The sequence below is a fragment of the Neoarius graeffei genome, chromosome 7 (genome assembly GCF_027579695.1).
Source record: "Neoarius graeffei isolate fNeoGra1 chromosome 7, fNeoGra1.pri, whole genome shotgun sequence".
NCBI lineage: Eukaryota > Metazoa > Chordata > Actinopteri > Siluriformes > Ariidae > Neoarius > Neoarius graeffei.
This window is the reverse complement of record NC_083575.1, coordinates 6,505,404-6,519,471: the sequence shown is the minus strand read 5'-3', so window position 1 is coordinate 6,519,471 and position 14,068 is coordinate 6,505,404. Positions and strand designations below refer to the sequence as shown.

Sequence of the window (14,068 nt, the reverse complement as noted above, 5' to 3'; positions counted from 1 at the left end):
CTGCGCGCACCTCCCAAAAATTGTGACAACCGCAGAAGCCTCGCAGACAGCGCCGCAGACAAGAGGGCTCTGATTGGTCCACTCTACATCCGCTGTACACGCACTTCCTCTTCCCTACTTTCCCGGTTTGGTTTGTTTTCACGACCGCCATTTTTAAAAACACGAGCGAAGATGGAGCAGCACGAAGAGCGGTTGATTGAGGAAGTACGTACATCTATACGACTCCAGTTCTAGTTATTATAAGTAACCGGAGGATAAACACTCCACTAACCACACCCACCAACTACTCCTAGCGACTTCGCGCCCCCTTGCGTTGTGCCGGTGAATAACATCGCGCACGCCTATTACTCCCCGCTCAACAATAAATTACAACTGTCTGCGAAAAGCTATCTGCGAAAGCCTTGTCGCAAGAGCATGCAGAGGCCTTTATAAGGAGCCTTCACCGCCAGTTTTGGAACTAACTTCTCAGACTTTCCTTAACGTTAAATGTAACTACAAACAAGTAAAAGGTATTCTTTAATTAATAAAATGTTTTAAATGTTGGAGGAATACTTCAGGACACGCTGTTTTTAATAAAATTATTAACTTCATGCTGGGCCGCATCAAAGACCCTGTTAAAAAAAAATTAATTGCAAAAAGCCCGAAATCAGTTGGTTTGTAGATGGGAAGAGCGGTTAGACCCTCATTTTCCATATTCTCAACATTTCACTTGGTGAATTGGCCACACCCATCAGAGCTAATTGGAACAGAAACATGTGGAATTAGTGCTATCATATAAAGGATGTACTCAGACTTATCTTGTGCATCCTTGAGCATTTTGAACAAATTCCTGACATTAGGTTAATTTGATCTCCATAAATTTGAATGTATAATCATAAACAGCTCAAGCAAGAATTCATTTCGAACTATTAGAAAACATATGCTCCGTCTTTAAATCAGGGCTTTGAACCGGTTCAAGGAACGAAAACGAAAACCGGGAACTTTTTCTATTTCACATGGAACAGAAACGAAACCAGAAACTTTATTATTTTTTATGTTCCGGAACAGAAACGCTTATTAAAAATAATGGTAACCGGTTAATACCGGTTTTTATTTCGTTCCTCAAAGTTTCTGTAGCCTACAAATAGTCATTCTTCTCCTGCGCAAGTTTCTATGACCCGCTGGGGTTCACTTCCTGTGTGACGTTCACTGACTGAATGGAGAGAGCGGGAAGGTGGACTGCTAGTGAGTAAGTGCATTACTGAGTGTCTCTGAGCAAAGAAGAGCCTGAACGATGCAACCTCCCTATTGGCCGTTTATTGGCTGTTTGTAAAAATGTATCAGTTGTTGCCCTTCCCACGGGAATCATCGCGGGCTCGAGAGACGAGACCTGACGAGTTAGTTCGTTGGTAGCAGAACAAAATGTCTGGACACAAATCGGGTTTTCAGAAAAGGAAAGAAAATAAACGGAGGGTCGAAAATACAAAAAAGGAGGCAGAAAATGCAAAACGAGTTTTAAGGTAGGACAAATGGTTACTTTTCTGAGGCAGCCCGCCGTGGCTGCCTGCAGACTTATTTATTATAGCCCATTTAGTTAAAATAGTTGATATAAAATGTTTATAGTTATAGTTATGTGATGGTTGTCCTGATTTAGACTTTTTTTTGGGGGGGGGCTTGCGCGATGTTGCACCCGGGTCCAGATTAGGGCAGAACCGGCCCTGGCTACGTTTCAGCTGTAGTTTGTTTTATGTATGTATGTACTTGCATAGATGTGTACTTCCAATATGGCGCCTAACAAAATCTCGCGGCGCGGTGACGTCATGCGGTAGCCCTCTATAGGGCCTGACTAGCCTTTGGTAACACACTAAATGAATTCTCTTTCATTTTTGGCACTTTTTCTGTTTGTGTAGATGGGAAGACATACTGAGAATCCAAATCGCCAACATTTGAAATAATAATTGTTTTGAATTATTTCTTGTCTTATTTAATGAAGGTTGTAATAGAATTAGCCTACATTTGGCTTAAGCTGGATGAGACAGAGACATAATTTTATAGCCATTTGTTAAACAGCTGACAGGGAACGTAATTAACCGTTCCGGGAACGAAATTTTTTTGTTCTAACCGGTTCGGGAACGTCTATTTAATGGTGGAACCCAAAACGTTAAAATTCCGTTTCTGTTCGGAACGAACCAATAGGAAAAAAATTCCGGTTCAAAGCCCTGCTTTAAATACAGAAAAATGTGCTTTCAGATGATAGATTTTCTGTACTTGAATTAACTTATTTTTTTGGTGTTAACATTTTAAAAGCATGTTCTCTCTTTTTTCATAGTCGCTCATCTGTGCTTTGTTTATTATCCACATATTTCTCTCTGTCTCTCTGTCTTATTGGTGCTCTCAGGGCCGGGTGTACCTTGAATGTGAAGGACTTTAAGGTGAGTTGGAGGAGCGGCGTGGTGTTCTTGGCCATCCTCTGCGCTCTGAGGCCGGATGTGGTGAGCTTATCCAAGGCCAGAACCAGAACTAACAGGCAGAACCTGGAGGAGGCGTTCTACATCGCTGAGAGAGAGTTACATATCCCCCGGTTACTGGATCCAGCAGGTGTGTGTGTGTGTGTGTGTGTGTTTTACAAAATCTTCCTTTTTTTATTGTACAGTGGAATTTGGATTTTGTGTATTGTTATACCCTTAGTGAATATCTTGCTAAAAATGCAAATATACTGTTGGGCATATCGGGTGAAAATTCAATCCAAATTGCTTGAAACTGCTTTCATTGAATTCAGAAATGAATGCAGAGCATACTTTTTACAGAATTAAAATATGTTTATCCGTTCTTGAGATATTACAAATCAAAGATTGAAAAAATGGCTTAATTTTTAGAAAACTGCCGTAATGTTATATATTTGCATCATGTGGTCCAAAATGGGCCTCGTTAACAAATGAGATCAAATATTTTTTCTGAATAGCTTTTTTTATTTTTCAAGATATTTACATGGAAATTTGCAGGCACATAGATGGTTGTATACTGATACAAAGTTTGAAAAATTATTAAAAACAAATTATGCAAAATAGTATTTGATTATTAATTATGCAAATTAGGTAAAAATGTTAAATCGGTACACTCGATAAAAATGTCAAATTAGTTCTAATACCCTTTGTGCATTCTGTAGGCCTTTGTATTTCTCAAAAGTAGGGCCTATTACTGTTTGTATTAAAGAATATAAATGATCATGTTCACAGCTTTCAAGGCGAACCTCGAAAAAAACTGTCTGAGCCACATCCAGTAAATAATTCACATTAATTGAACTGAAATTGACACTCGCATTTCTGACTTCTGTTTTTTTTAAGTCTCATTCTGATCACTAAGATCTCAATGTTTTTCATCAAAACAACTCCAGTTATATTCTGAAATAGTTAGTTAGTTATTTACATGAATCAGTTTTATTTGAAAAGAATAAGTAGGTAAAGCTATAAAAACTCGCTTCAAAGTCTCCCGTGAATCATAACATCAAAACTAGCTGATGGAAAATTTTGCTGAATACGTCATCAGAAACAATGAGAGCAAGAGAACATCCCTATAAAAGTTATCTGATTGATATTCACGAGTAATCCAGTCGGAAACCAGTCGGCAGTTTCCTGACATCACACAAGCAGAGAGTGAACTTTGTTGTTTACCAACTTCAACCTGCCATTACTCCCAAAGTACTGAACAGATTTTAATGAGATACGTTTCTTTGGAAAGCAGAAAATATAAGCTTTTGAATCATAGTATTCATGATAGAAAATATTCAAGAGTTAAGCAATGACAGATTTGGAAACTTAGATAAGCGTCTGCATGCACAATTTTCACACCACGGCCAACGAGCATCTGATATGCCTAATACTCGCAGTGACAGGCCATTTTTTAAAGTAGCTGTCATAGTGTTGTGTAATAGGGATGGCGAAAACTAAAAAAAAATCTTGACCGACCACCGAGCCTCATTAGCCGGTTAAAGTCGATTAACCTATGAGTTTAAACAGGGATGCAAACGGCGCACCTTTTTCACAGCTCGTGCAGATCCGATTTTTTTTAGGGGGGGCGTTGGAGTGTCTGAATAATTTCATCAGAGTAAATTCTGTATTAAAATTACTACATAAGCAAATGCCGTTACAGTCCATGAAAAAGTCGGCATCTGCGCCTTTAGTTTGTGTGGAGAGATATGATCTGCAATAACATGCATTGTTGGCTACAGACCGAAACATACTTTCAGAATGCACTGGCCAAGGCAGGAGTAAACTCCATGTGCCTTCTAATAATAATAAAAAAAAAAAAAACAGAATAGTAATTTGTAAGCTAAAAAGCCTGTGTCTACACTTTTCTTTCACAGAGTGGCAGCGGGAGGGCGGGACATGACTGAATGGGTGTTTCTGATTTGTCAGCTGTCTTTAACTGGGGCGGGAGGGCGGGACATGACTGAATGGGTGTTTCTGATTTGTCAGCTGTCGTCCTTACACCGCATAGCATGCCCCAAGCATTTACAAACACAGAATTCCAGGTTCTCCGCTCCAAAATCGGCAGCTTCAAAACGATTGATTTTTTTTTTTTCACCGACAACCAAAAAAAATTAACCGGTTGACGTTGATTCGGTCAACCACTGGTCAAACGGTCATTGGTTAACATCCCTATTGTGTAATGTATCAAATTAGAGTGTGAAGATCTGAAAACTTGTTTAATTTTGTAAATGTCTGGAAAAAAAAAACAGTTATGACCATTTGAAAATTCATCATTTTATAAGAGTTCCATTTCTGTCCGTTGCCCCGGTCACAAACCAGCGGTCATTTTCCATTGGTTTAATTTTCCATTCTTGAGAAAGAACCTCAATCAGAAATCAATAGACAGAAAAGCCAAAAATAAAGAGATTTAGAATTTTGAGTATCAGGGTAAGAATTACAGATAAAGGCGGCTTCTTGTAAATCACAATTATGCACCTAGAAGGCTTAAAAGTAATACATCAGTGAAATTGGTCCATCCTTTGTGTTTAAACATACAAGCCAGAATTTATGTTCACTTGAAATTTTGGACACCAGGCATGACTAATGATGGTGGCGCTCGAATGCGCTGTGTATAAGAGGGTCAAACCTTTGTTTATTCTCTTCAAAACAGTATTACTGATATTTATACACCACCTCATTTTTTCGATGGAGAAAAAATAAATTAGGATTTTTTTTTTTTTAAGGAAGGATACAAAATTTTCCTCAGTGATCTGATCTTTCGCAGCCGTTAGACAGCAAAGTGTTCCGCCGATTTTATTGGGAAAAATGAGTCAACATGAGGGATTTGACCATCGTGTGTGAATCGTGAGCCGGAAGCAACAACAAAACACATGGACTGGTGACGAATATCACGAAAAAACCCAAGATGGCGGCGCTTGAGTTTGGTGTATTGCATTATACACCGTTAAACACTGAAAGTAAAAGATAATAACTCCGCACAAAATTAACAATATATTCCATAAATATTTATTCTTGAATCGACACTAGTTTTGTGTAGATTAAACACTTTTAAATGTCTTTAAAGGCCAAACGAAAACATGCTGTTCTCCCATACAAACATATGGGAGGTTCATCAGCGCAGCGGCGGATTGTCAAGCCTACTAATACCGTTTTATGTTCAGACATCTCATTATCTGTAGCCGCTTTATCCTGTTCTACAGGGTCGCAGGCAAGCTGGAGCCTATCCCAGCTGACTACGGGCGAAAGGCGGGGTACACCCTGGACAAGTCGCCAGGTCATCACAGGGCTGACACATAGACACAGACAACCATTCACACTCACATTCACACCTACGGTCAATTTAGAGTCACCAGTTAACCTAACCTGCATGTCTTTGGACTGTGGGGGAAACCGGGGCACCCGGAGGAAACCCACGCGGACACGGGGAGAACATGCAAACTCCGCACAGAAAGGCCCTCGCCGGCCACGGGGCTCGAACCCGGACCTTCTTGCTGTGAGGCGGCAGCGCTAGCCACTACACCACCGTGCCGCCTGTTCAGACATCTAATTATTATAAATGCCCTTTGTCTATTTCGATATCAAACATTCCAACCATGTTTAACATGTCAGAAATTGTAAAATTGAGTGTAATTTATGAGGCTCCAGCTTCCTGTTGAGTCAAAAACCACAAAGGCAGAACTTGGTGCTTTTCTGTACAGTCCTTTTCATCCATCTGATTTGTGTTTTTTTTTTTTTTTAATTTTCCATTTACTGTGTCTGCAGTAACGATGCCTGACTCTGTGTTTCATGAACCTATCTGTTCCAGTGATAATTATTTTAGCTTTTCCAAATAAAATTACATCCAGATATTTTTCTATTTTGTTTGTGTGTGCGTGTCAGATGTCGATGTGAGAGACCCGGATGAGAAGTCCATCATGACGTATGTGGCTCAGTTTCTGAAATACTCCAAAGACACACCTGCTTCTGAAGAGGACATACAGGTACAGTTGTTGTTTCATTTTGAGTGTGCAGGAATTAATTTAAGAGCACTTTAAAATTTTCATCCCCATATTTATATCCTCACTGTGACACTTTCTCTGTGCACTCGCGCTCGTGCTACACAGAACGTACACACGGAAAATCTGACCAAAAAAAAAAAAAACTTCCCCAGAAATCTAGTTGATCAGCCAAAAAATAGATTTGGTGTCTGAATTTTGCATGAGATCTGCAAGGCTGAAGTGGATAATAGTTCATCGCTACCATTTTACTAAATTATGGCACACACATATGACTAACGTTGTTGACTTCATGTGGTATTGGACACTGTCTGGTGCACATGTCTAAACTTAAAACAGTCGTAGCTTCAGGTTTTGAGTTTGCGGTCACTCCATGCCAGCCTCAGGCGAGGCTTTTGGCCCAGGGTTTAAAAGCAGAATGCTGCATAAGAAGTGATGGATGGATTTGTAATAATAATAATCATAATTTAATACTTATTTCATGCAAATTAACATTTAAATATGATCAAATCCGCATTACAGACATTAATAAATAGCTAAATTACAAGACATTGTACAAAAAATATTAAATTCCTATATAAAACATAACATATCGAAGGCAAAACAAATTTATATTGCTGATTGTCTAAAAATTATTTATTGCAGTTGCAAAATCAGTTAATAAAATGTTTCTGTAAAAGAAAATCAGAATATGATGGAAATATCTCATAATAAAATATAAAAGAATAACGATGCATTAATATGATCAGTTGTCGTATATAAAATTTATCCATAGGCAGCCCGAAACAAAAATGTTTTCACCTAAGACTTGAAATTATCAAAATACTTCTCGTGGCTGATTTCATGAGGAAAGGCGTTAAAAAGTTTCGGCACTGCAACAGCGAAGGCCCTGTTGCCAAGAGTCTTCTTGCTTCTTGCATTAAAAGATTTAAGAAAGATATATTACTATTTCTATGTAAAGAGCATACACTAGGATGCATTACCTCAACTAGGCTACATGTACAAGTTGGTGCAAGACCGTTCATAGCTTTAAAAGTTAGAGTGAATAGCTTAAATTGTACTCTTTCTTTAACTGGCAGCCAAGGGAGAGAGAGTTGTCGGAGTAATAGTATAGATGAGTAATACTGGAGTAATAGTGTAGATTAAAGTCTTCTGGATGTACCCGGAAATCCGGATATTTGACAAAACTCTTGAAAATCTCCAGTTTTCCGAATGGAGAAATTTATTTTTCGGATTTTTCGCGTTCCTCGACGCGGCATAATACTTCTTTGCATCGTCCTTGCCTGGGCGCGGTCCTTAAATAGCCCAAACATAGTTCATTGATTAAAGACAGGTGTTCTTTGTTAACGGCGCGCGTGCCAGAGCTCGTTAGGCGCACCTTCAGGTGCACGAGCTAAGGTGCGCAGGACTGACACCGTTCTGTGCAAGCGCGACACAATCGCACTAGAAAGCATGTTCAAGCTGCCAGTGTAGCTGCAGTCTTTTTAGTTGCGAATTACAAGTATTTCCTCGTGTTAATAATTCGCCATGTCAAAACAAGCAAAACTTTCCTCCTTCTTTCGACGTGAAGAGAGGTCAGCAATTTATTATATATATATATTTTTTTCCCTCAAAGTTGCGTTTTGTGGCTTCGAAGCTAAGTTTTAGTGCCGTTTCTAGAACACATCATCAAGAAAACGTGGAAGAAACAGCATTAATGGAAGAGCCGGTTTCGAAGCTGCCTAAAACTAGCAATGGTAATTATTTTTTGTTACATAATGTACTCAGGCTGCCAGTCAGTGTGTGACACACACACGCGCACACCCCTGAAAAATCCTAGCTGCGTCCCTGATTTACATGAGAAATTTGATATTCATTGGTGTTTAAATTTACAGACAATACGAACTAAGGCCATCCTTAAAAAAAATCTGTTTCCTGTCCACCGGGTGAGCAAAAAAATTTTCAGTCGGGAGGGAGGGATTTTTTTTTTTTATATGGATGGAGAAGAAATCGCAGTGCTGTTTGCTTTTTCTTTCAGTACTTTTTTATTACAAAAGCAGACACATTTAATAAAATATGACAGTTTAATCAACTGAAACTTGTACAAAAACTTTAAGTTAGCATTTTAAATGCTGACTGCAACATTTACAAAACTTTTACAAAGGTACTTAAAATGTCCGACACACAGATTTTGTAGTTCTAAATTGACCGTTAGGCCGAGTTCGGATGAAATTACACTATTAAAACGATCACTGAATGATTTGTTTTTCTGAATCTTTACTATTTTGTTGTTCGCTAGAATACCATTTTGCGATTTCACACTTAAGCAAATGTTTGAAAACTCCGGATCTCCTTCCTTCATGGTGGCTGCCATTTTTTTGTGCCGCACGGCGCATGCGCAGAGCTGATTCAATTCTATATTCTGCGCGGAATGCAGGGCTTTCCACAAGCGCCGGCTGCCGGCCATACAGCCGACTACACAATTAAGTCCAGCCGGCTACTTTAATGACTATTATTTTTGTAGCCCACAGGCTCTAAATATTAATTTTTTATTTTAATAAAATTAAATGTTTATCTAACGGACTGACAATAATGTCAAACTGAACCGCACTCATTTAAGTTGTGATTCGCGCTGTTTGTACCGATAATAACCACAAATTCCCCGCCGACTTCGTTGATCAAGGGAGAGTAACTCATCCGCGGCCCCGACATGCGGTGTGTGCGCGCACTCGGCGGAGGCAGTAGTGTGTCGGGGTCGTCGGAGGGAACAGAAGCAGAGATGACGCTTATTTTGTCTCCGGTAAACCAGTCTTCTCTTGTTCAATTACGTGCTGGCATCAAAAGACACCGTTGGTTGTAAATGAAACCAAACTGAGTGGTTGGAGTGTATTTTCATACACAAATGGAGAAATGTTGGCTGAGTGTTTAATTGTGTAGCCCCACTGCAGACTGTTGTCGTTGTTAATTCATAGCATGCTCAGCTGCGTGAATGTGTCATGCACCGAAAATAAGAGATTTACAAGCCAGGAACGCCTCATGATGCAATACGCAAGAAAAGAAAGATTTACTGCCATTTTACTTTGTATTTGAGTAAAGTGAATAAGTCAAGTCAACTTGATTGTCAAATATGCTATACATGCTCGACATACAGCACAGATGAAATATCAGTCCTCTCTGACCCACAGTGCAAACTGGCAATGCAATAAATAAAAATAGAATAATTGAAAAAACAAACAATATAAACAGTATAAACACTCTACATAGGAACTAGACAGACTAAACACTCAAACAATATAAACAGTATAAACACTCTACATAGGAACTAGACAGACTAAACACTCAAACAATATAAACAGTATAAAACACTCTAGATATGAACTAGACTAAACACTCAAACAATATAAACAGTATAAATAAACAGTATAAACACTAGATAAGAACAAGACAGACTAAACACTCAGACAATATAAACCGTATAAACACTCTAGATATTAACTAGACTAAACACTCATACACACACGCACACCATAAATTGGTACAAATAACCAAACAGTCAAGGGCACTTGAGGTATAGCAGGTAAACATGAAATAAGCAGAATAAACAAATGGTCTGTGGAAAATACATTTAATCCTGGGAACTGCGTGCACAGGAGTTTTTGTGTTTCCTCCTCCCCCCGGCTGGCTACTTATTTGTCATGGCTGGCTAGTATGAGCCTTAGTGGAAAGCCCTGGGAATGCGTAAATGTCAAGTTCGATTTTAGATTTACGAACCCGAAAAAAATGTCGAAAAACCGGCGTTAAAAAAAAATTTCAACCGGACAAATGGCACTCACCTGGCCGGTGGACCGGAAACAGAGCACTTTTTAATAATGGCCTAATGTAAACAATTGGCTTCAACTCGCATAAATCTCATCTCATCTCATTATCTCTAGCCGCTTTATCCTTCTACAGGGTCGCAGGCAAGCTGGAGCCTATCCCAGCTGACTACGGGCGAAAGGCGGGGTACACCCTGGACAAGTCGCCAGGTCATCACAGGGCTGACACATAGACACAGACAACCATTCACACTCACATTCACACCTACGGTCAATTTAGAGTCACCAGTTAACCTAACCTGCATGTCTTTGGACTGTGGGGGAAACCGGAGCACCCGGAGGAAACCCACGCGGACACGGGGAGAACATGCAAACTCCGCACAGAAAGGCCCTCGCCGGCCCCGGGGCTCGAACCCAGGACCTTCTTGCTGTGAGGCGACAGCGCTAACCACTACACCACCGTGCCGCCCACTCGCATAAATATGAATTGGAAATGTTTAGTTCACTTTAGCTTATGCAAACGCACAACTCTACTAAAAGATTGATAAACGAGGCTCAATGGCCCCAACATTAAAACCTGAAAGCTTTAGAAACTCTAACAGACCTTTACTTTTTAACAGTACTGTTTTGGGATTTTGCTGAGTTTACCTTCAACTGTCTGATTTTTTTTTTTTTCAAAGTAATGAACTGTGTAGCAGGAAAATCACTGCGTTTTCTAAATGCACTCCTGAAAATTACTCATTAACTAGGGGAATTAAATTTGATATTTTTGATTTTTTAATAATTAATGTACATGAAAGAAAAAGGCTTAAAAGTTATAACTTGTTTTAGTGAAAATAAGTACTAAAATGCACTAGAATGCAGGGCTTTGCGTGTTATGTTATTAAAATTTTTTCAGGGGATGTTGCCCCCTGACCCCATCTTAGTTTGACTTTCAAAAGTTCAGGATTTTTTTCTTTGCTCCCCTTTCATCTCTATAATAATAGGAATTTGGATGGGTGCTGTTGTCCCAGATTATAACCTCTGCCAAGGAGGTTATGTTTGTAGTGTGGTTGGTTTGTCTTGTTTTTGGTCTGCTTCAGTTAAGCAGGACTGTACAAAACGTACCAACCTGATTTCCATGAAACTTGGTGTAACATGAGCCCATTAAATTTGGGAGTGGATCCAACTCACAAGGTGGATCCAAGAACTTTGTTTCACTTTCACAAATGCTGAGAGATATGGCATTTAGCCTTGGCAAAAGTCTGCACTCAATAATGCCATACAACATTCAGACATAAATTGGTTGCAAGTGCATATTTAGATATCATAGAGACATCAGCTTTTGTCCTTGGCAAAGGTCTGCGCTCTGAGTGCTCCTCTCGTAAATCTGTTTTTAATTATGTATGTGTCACATTTGATGCAAGCTTGTGTGATGTGAAACTGGAGGCTTTGAGCTCTTCTACTTGTTATCTTTGTAGAAATAGTGCTATTTAAAGCAAAACTTTTTTTTTTTTGTCATCGAACAAGGCTGGTTCTTGTGTACACTTAGGAAAAGGGAAACAGTATAAATTACATTTTCTATCCAAAATGATGTTTCCTTTCCACCAAAGGTTCAGTATCTCGCTCCTACTACGTGTGCGTCTCCTGTGAATCTGCCCTGTAACTTCACTCCTGCCGTTGCAACCTCCCCATGCCGGCAGGTATGTTCACCTCTTTGAGGTTCTCTCTGTCTCTGTTTGTCTTACACATAGCCTTTTTTAATTAACACATGCTAAGTAAGGAATGAAATGGTCCATGTTCGTGTTATGGAAATTTAATTAACACCCTGTGACCAGGGTGGCACGGTGGTGTAGTGGTTAGCGCTGTCGCCTCACAGCAAGAAGGTCCGGGTTCGAGCCCTGTGGCCGGCGAGGGCCTTTCTGTGTGGAGTTTGCATGTTCTCCCCGTGTCTGTGTGGGTTTCCTCCAGGTGCTCCGGTTTCCCCCACAGTCCAAAGACATGCAGGTTAGGTTAACTGGTGACTCTAAATTGACCGTAGGTGTGAATGTGAGTGTGAATGGTTGTCTGTGTCTATGTGTCAGCCCTGTGATGACCTGGCGACTTGTCCAGGGTGTACCCCGCCTTTCGCCCGTAGTCAGCTGGGATAGGCTCCAGCTTGCCTGTGACCCTGTAGAACAGGATAAAGCGGCTAGAGATAATGAGATGAGATGACCCTGTGACCAGTCAGAATCGAGCAGCACTGCGATATAAAATCCGGTAGTAATTTTATTCATCAAAATACAGACACTTGTATCATCATTCAATGAGATTAACATCTTCATTAGCTTCTCACAGTCATAGCAGGCTTACCAGACTCCCTGTGTCATGATTATAGATCAGAACAAGCTGTTTATTTTTGTTTTGCCTTTTGAATGTGCGTGAGATATGTGGCTTGATGAAAAGAGGTGACCTCTGTTACAATGCCATTAATTCCTTCCATTAAACCTTGGCAAGGAGTGACTGTATGAGAGCCAGAGAACTTAAAACAGCATTGACATTCAGGCTGCTTCACTTGCCTCACTCAGATTACTTTACAGAGGTGTACAAAACATAGTGCTGTCGCTGAGCAAAACACTTCACGCAGTATAGAATGCGGCAGGTTTCCAGCTTTACCTCTGACTGCGACAAAATGCTGACACTGGAGGCTCCTTCCATCAGTCTGAAACAAACTTCTTCTGAAAGAAAACTTCACTACAGCAGCATGAGCATCTGTTCGTATGACGCGTCCTCCATACAAGTCCCTGTGCAACCTGTTACTATAGAAACGAAACTTGGGACAATCATCATCATTTACTCATTAGAAGCTCGACTTCCTATGTCTGAGGAGTCTGACCACCCGTAGTGGTCACGGATCCATCGTTTGAATCCACAAAGTTCCTTCATCATTCTCAACAACTGTCCCATGTCCATTCCAACGACCCTTTCAATCCTTAAAGCAGATATGCAGAGCCTTTATTTTTAAATAAATTTCTGAGTGGGTAGTATCTCCATCCTTGACTCTTGTATGCTGCATAAATAGGAATTTTAAAAAATATATTTTTGAGGGTTAAAATCGACCGCAAAGTTGGCATTCGAGCTGAGCCAGCCAGCCCTGAGTGCGTGACGTCTAGGGCTGTAACGATACACCCAACTCACGATTCGATTCGTATCGCAATTTTTGACCCACGATTCGATATGCCCACGATTTTTTTTTAAAATGTTTTTTTTAAAGTAGTAAATTTGACTTATTAACATTTACTTACTTACATTAACTATTTAATAACAAATAATTCAGACCACTGCAGAGAATGAGTAATATGTATGCAAAAATGAACAAATGTATATCCAAAGATTGTTTTATTTCTCAAAATAATACTGCTGAGCCGGAAGCTCTGTTTTTTTCGGTTCTGAAAAAGTCATTTTTCCAAATCGTGTAAATCCGTTAAGATTTTTTTTTTTGGGGGGGGTGGCTCTCTCACTGTCTCACTCTCATAGGGCCAATGATTTTCTGTGATCGCGGAAAACAGATGGAAATTACGGAATTTTTATGGTGAAGCATTGCTCGCGTGTCAAAATGTTACTGCCGCAGAAGGCTTCCGCCCAAGCAGACATGCCTTCAGTGTTGCCAGATATTGCTAACGTTTTCCACCCCAAAATATGTTCAAAACCAGCCAAAAAGCACCTAAACCTGCCCAATCTGGCAACACTGCATGCCTTTCCGGTCAAGTGATTGTGATTGGCTTGTGGCACACCTAGCCAGCCAATGAGCTGCTTGTTTACAGATTCGCTCCCCGCGTCGCAACCAGAATGG

The 14,068-nt window shown here is 40.0% G+C and overlaps 1 protein-coding gene across 7 annotated transcripts in view; it reads left to right on the top strand.

The window, feature by feature from the left end:
• The window catches only part of syne2b (spectrin repeat containing, nuclear envelope 2b), a 318,216-nt gene that overhangs the window by 37,499 nt on the left and 266,649 nt on the right, over positions 1 to 14,068 (top strand). For all 7 annotated transcript variants that reach the window (XM_060925231.1, XM_060925228.1, XM_060925230.1 and 4 more), the window contains exons 8-10: positions 2,378 to 2,577; positions 6,348 to 6,448; positions 11,850 to 11,939. In XM_060925231.1, coding sequence (XP_060781214.1) covers positions 2,378 to 2,577; positions 6,348 to 6,448; positions 11,850 to 11,939 — 391 coding nt within the window. The remainder of the gene's footprint in view (positions 1 to 2,377; positions 2,578 to 6,347; positions 6,449 to 11,849; positions 11,940 to 14,068) is intronic.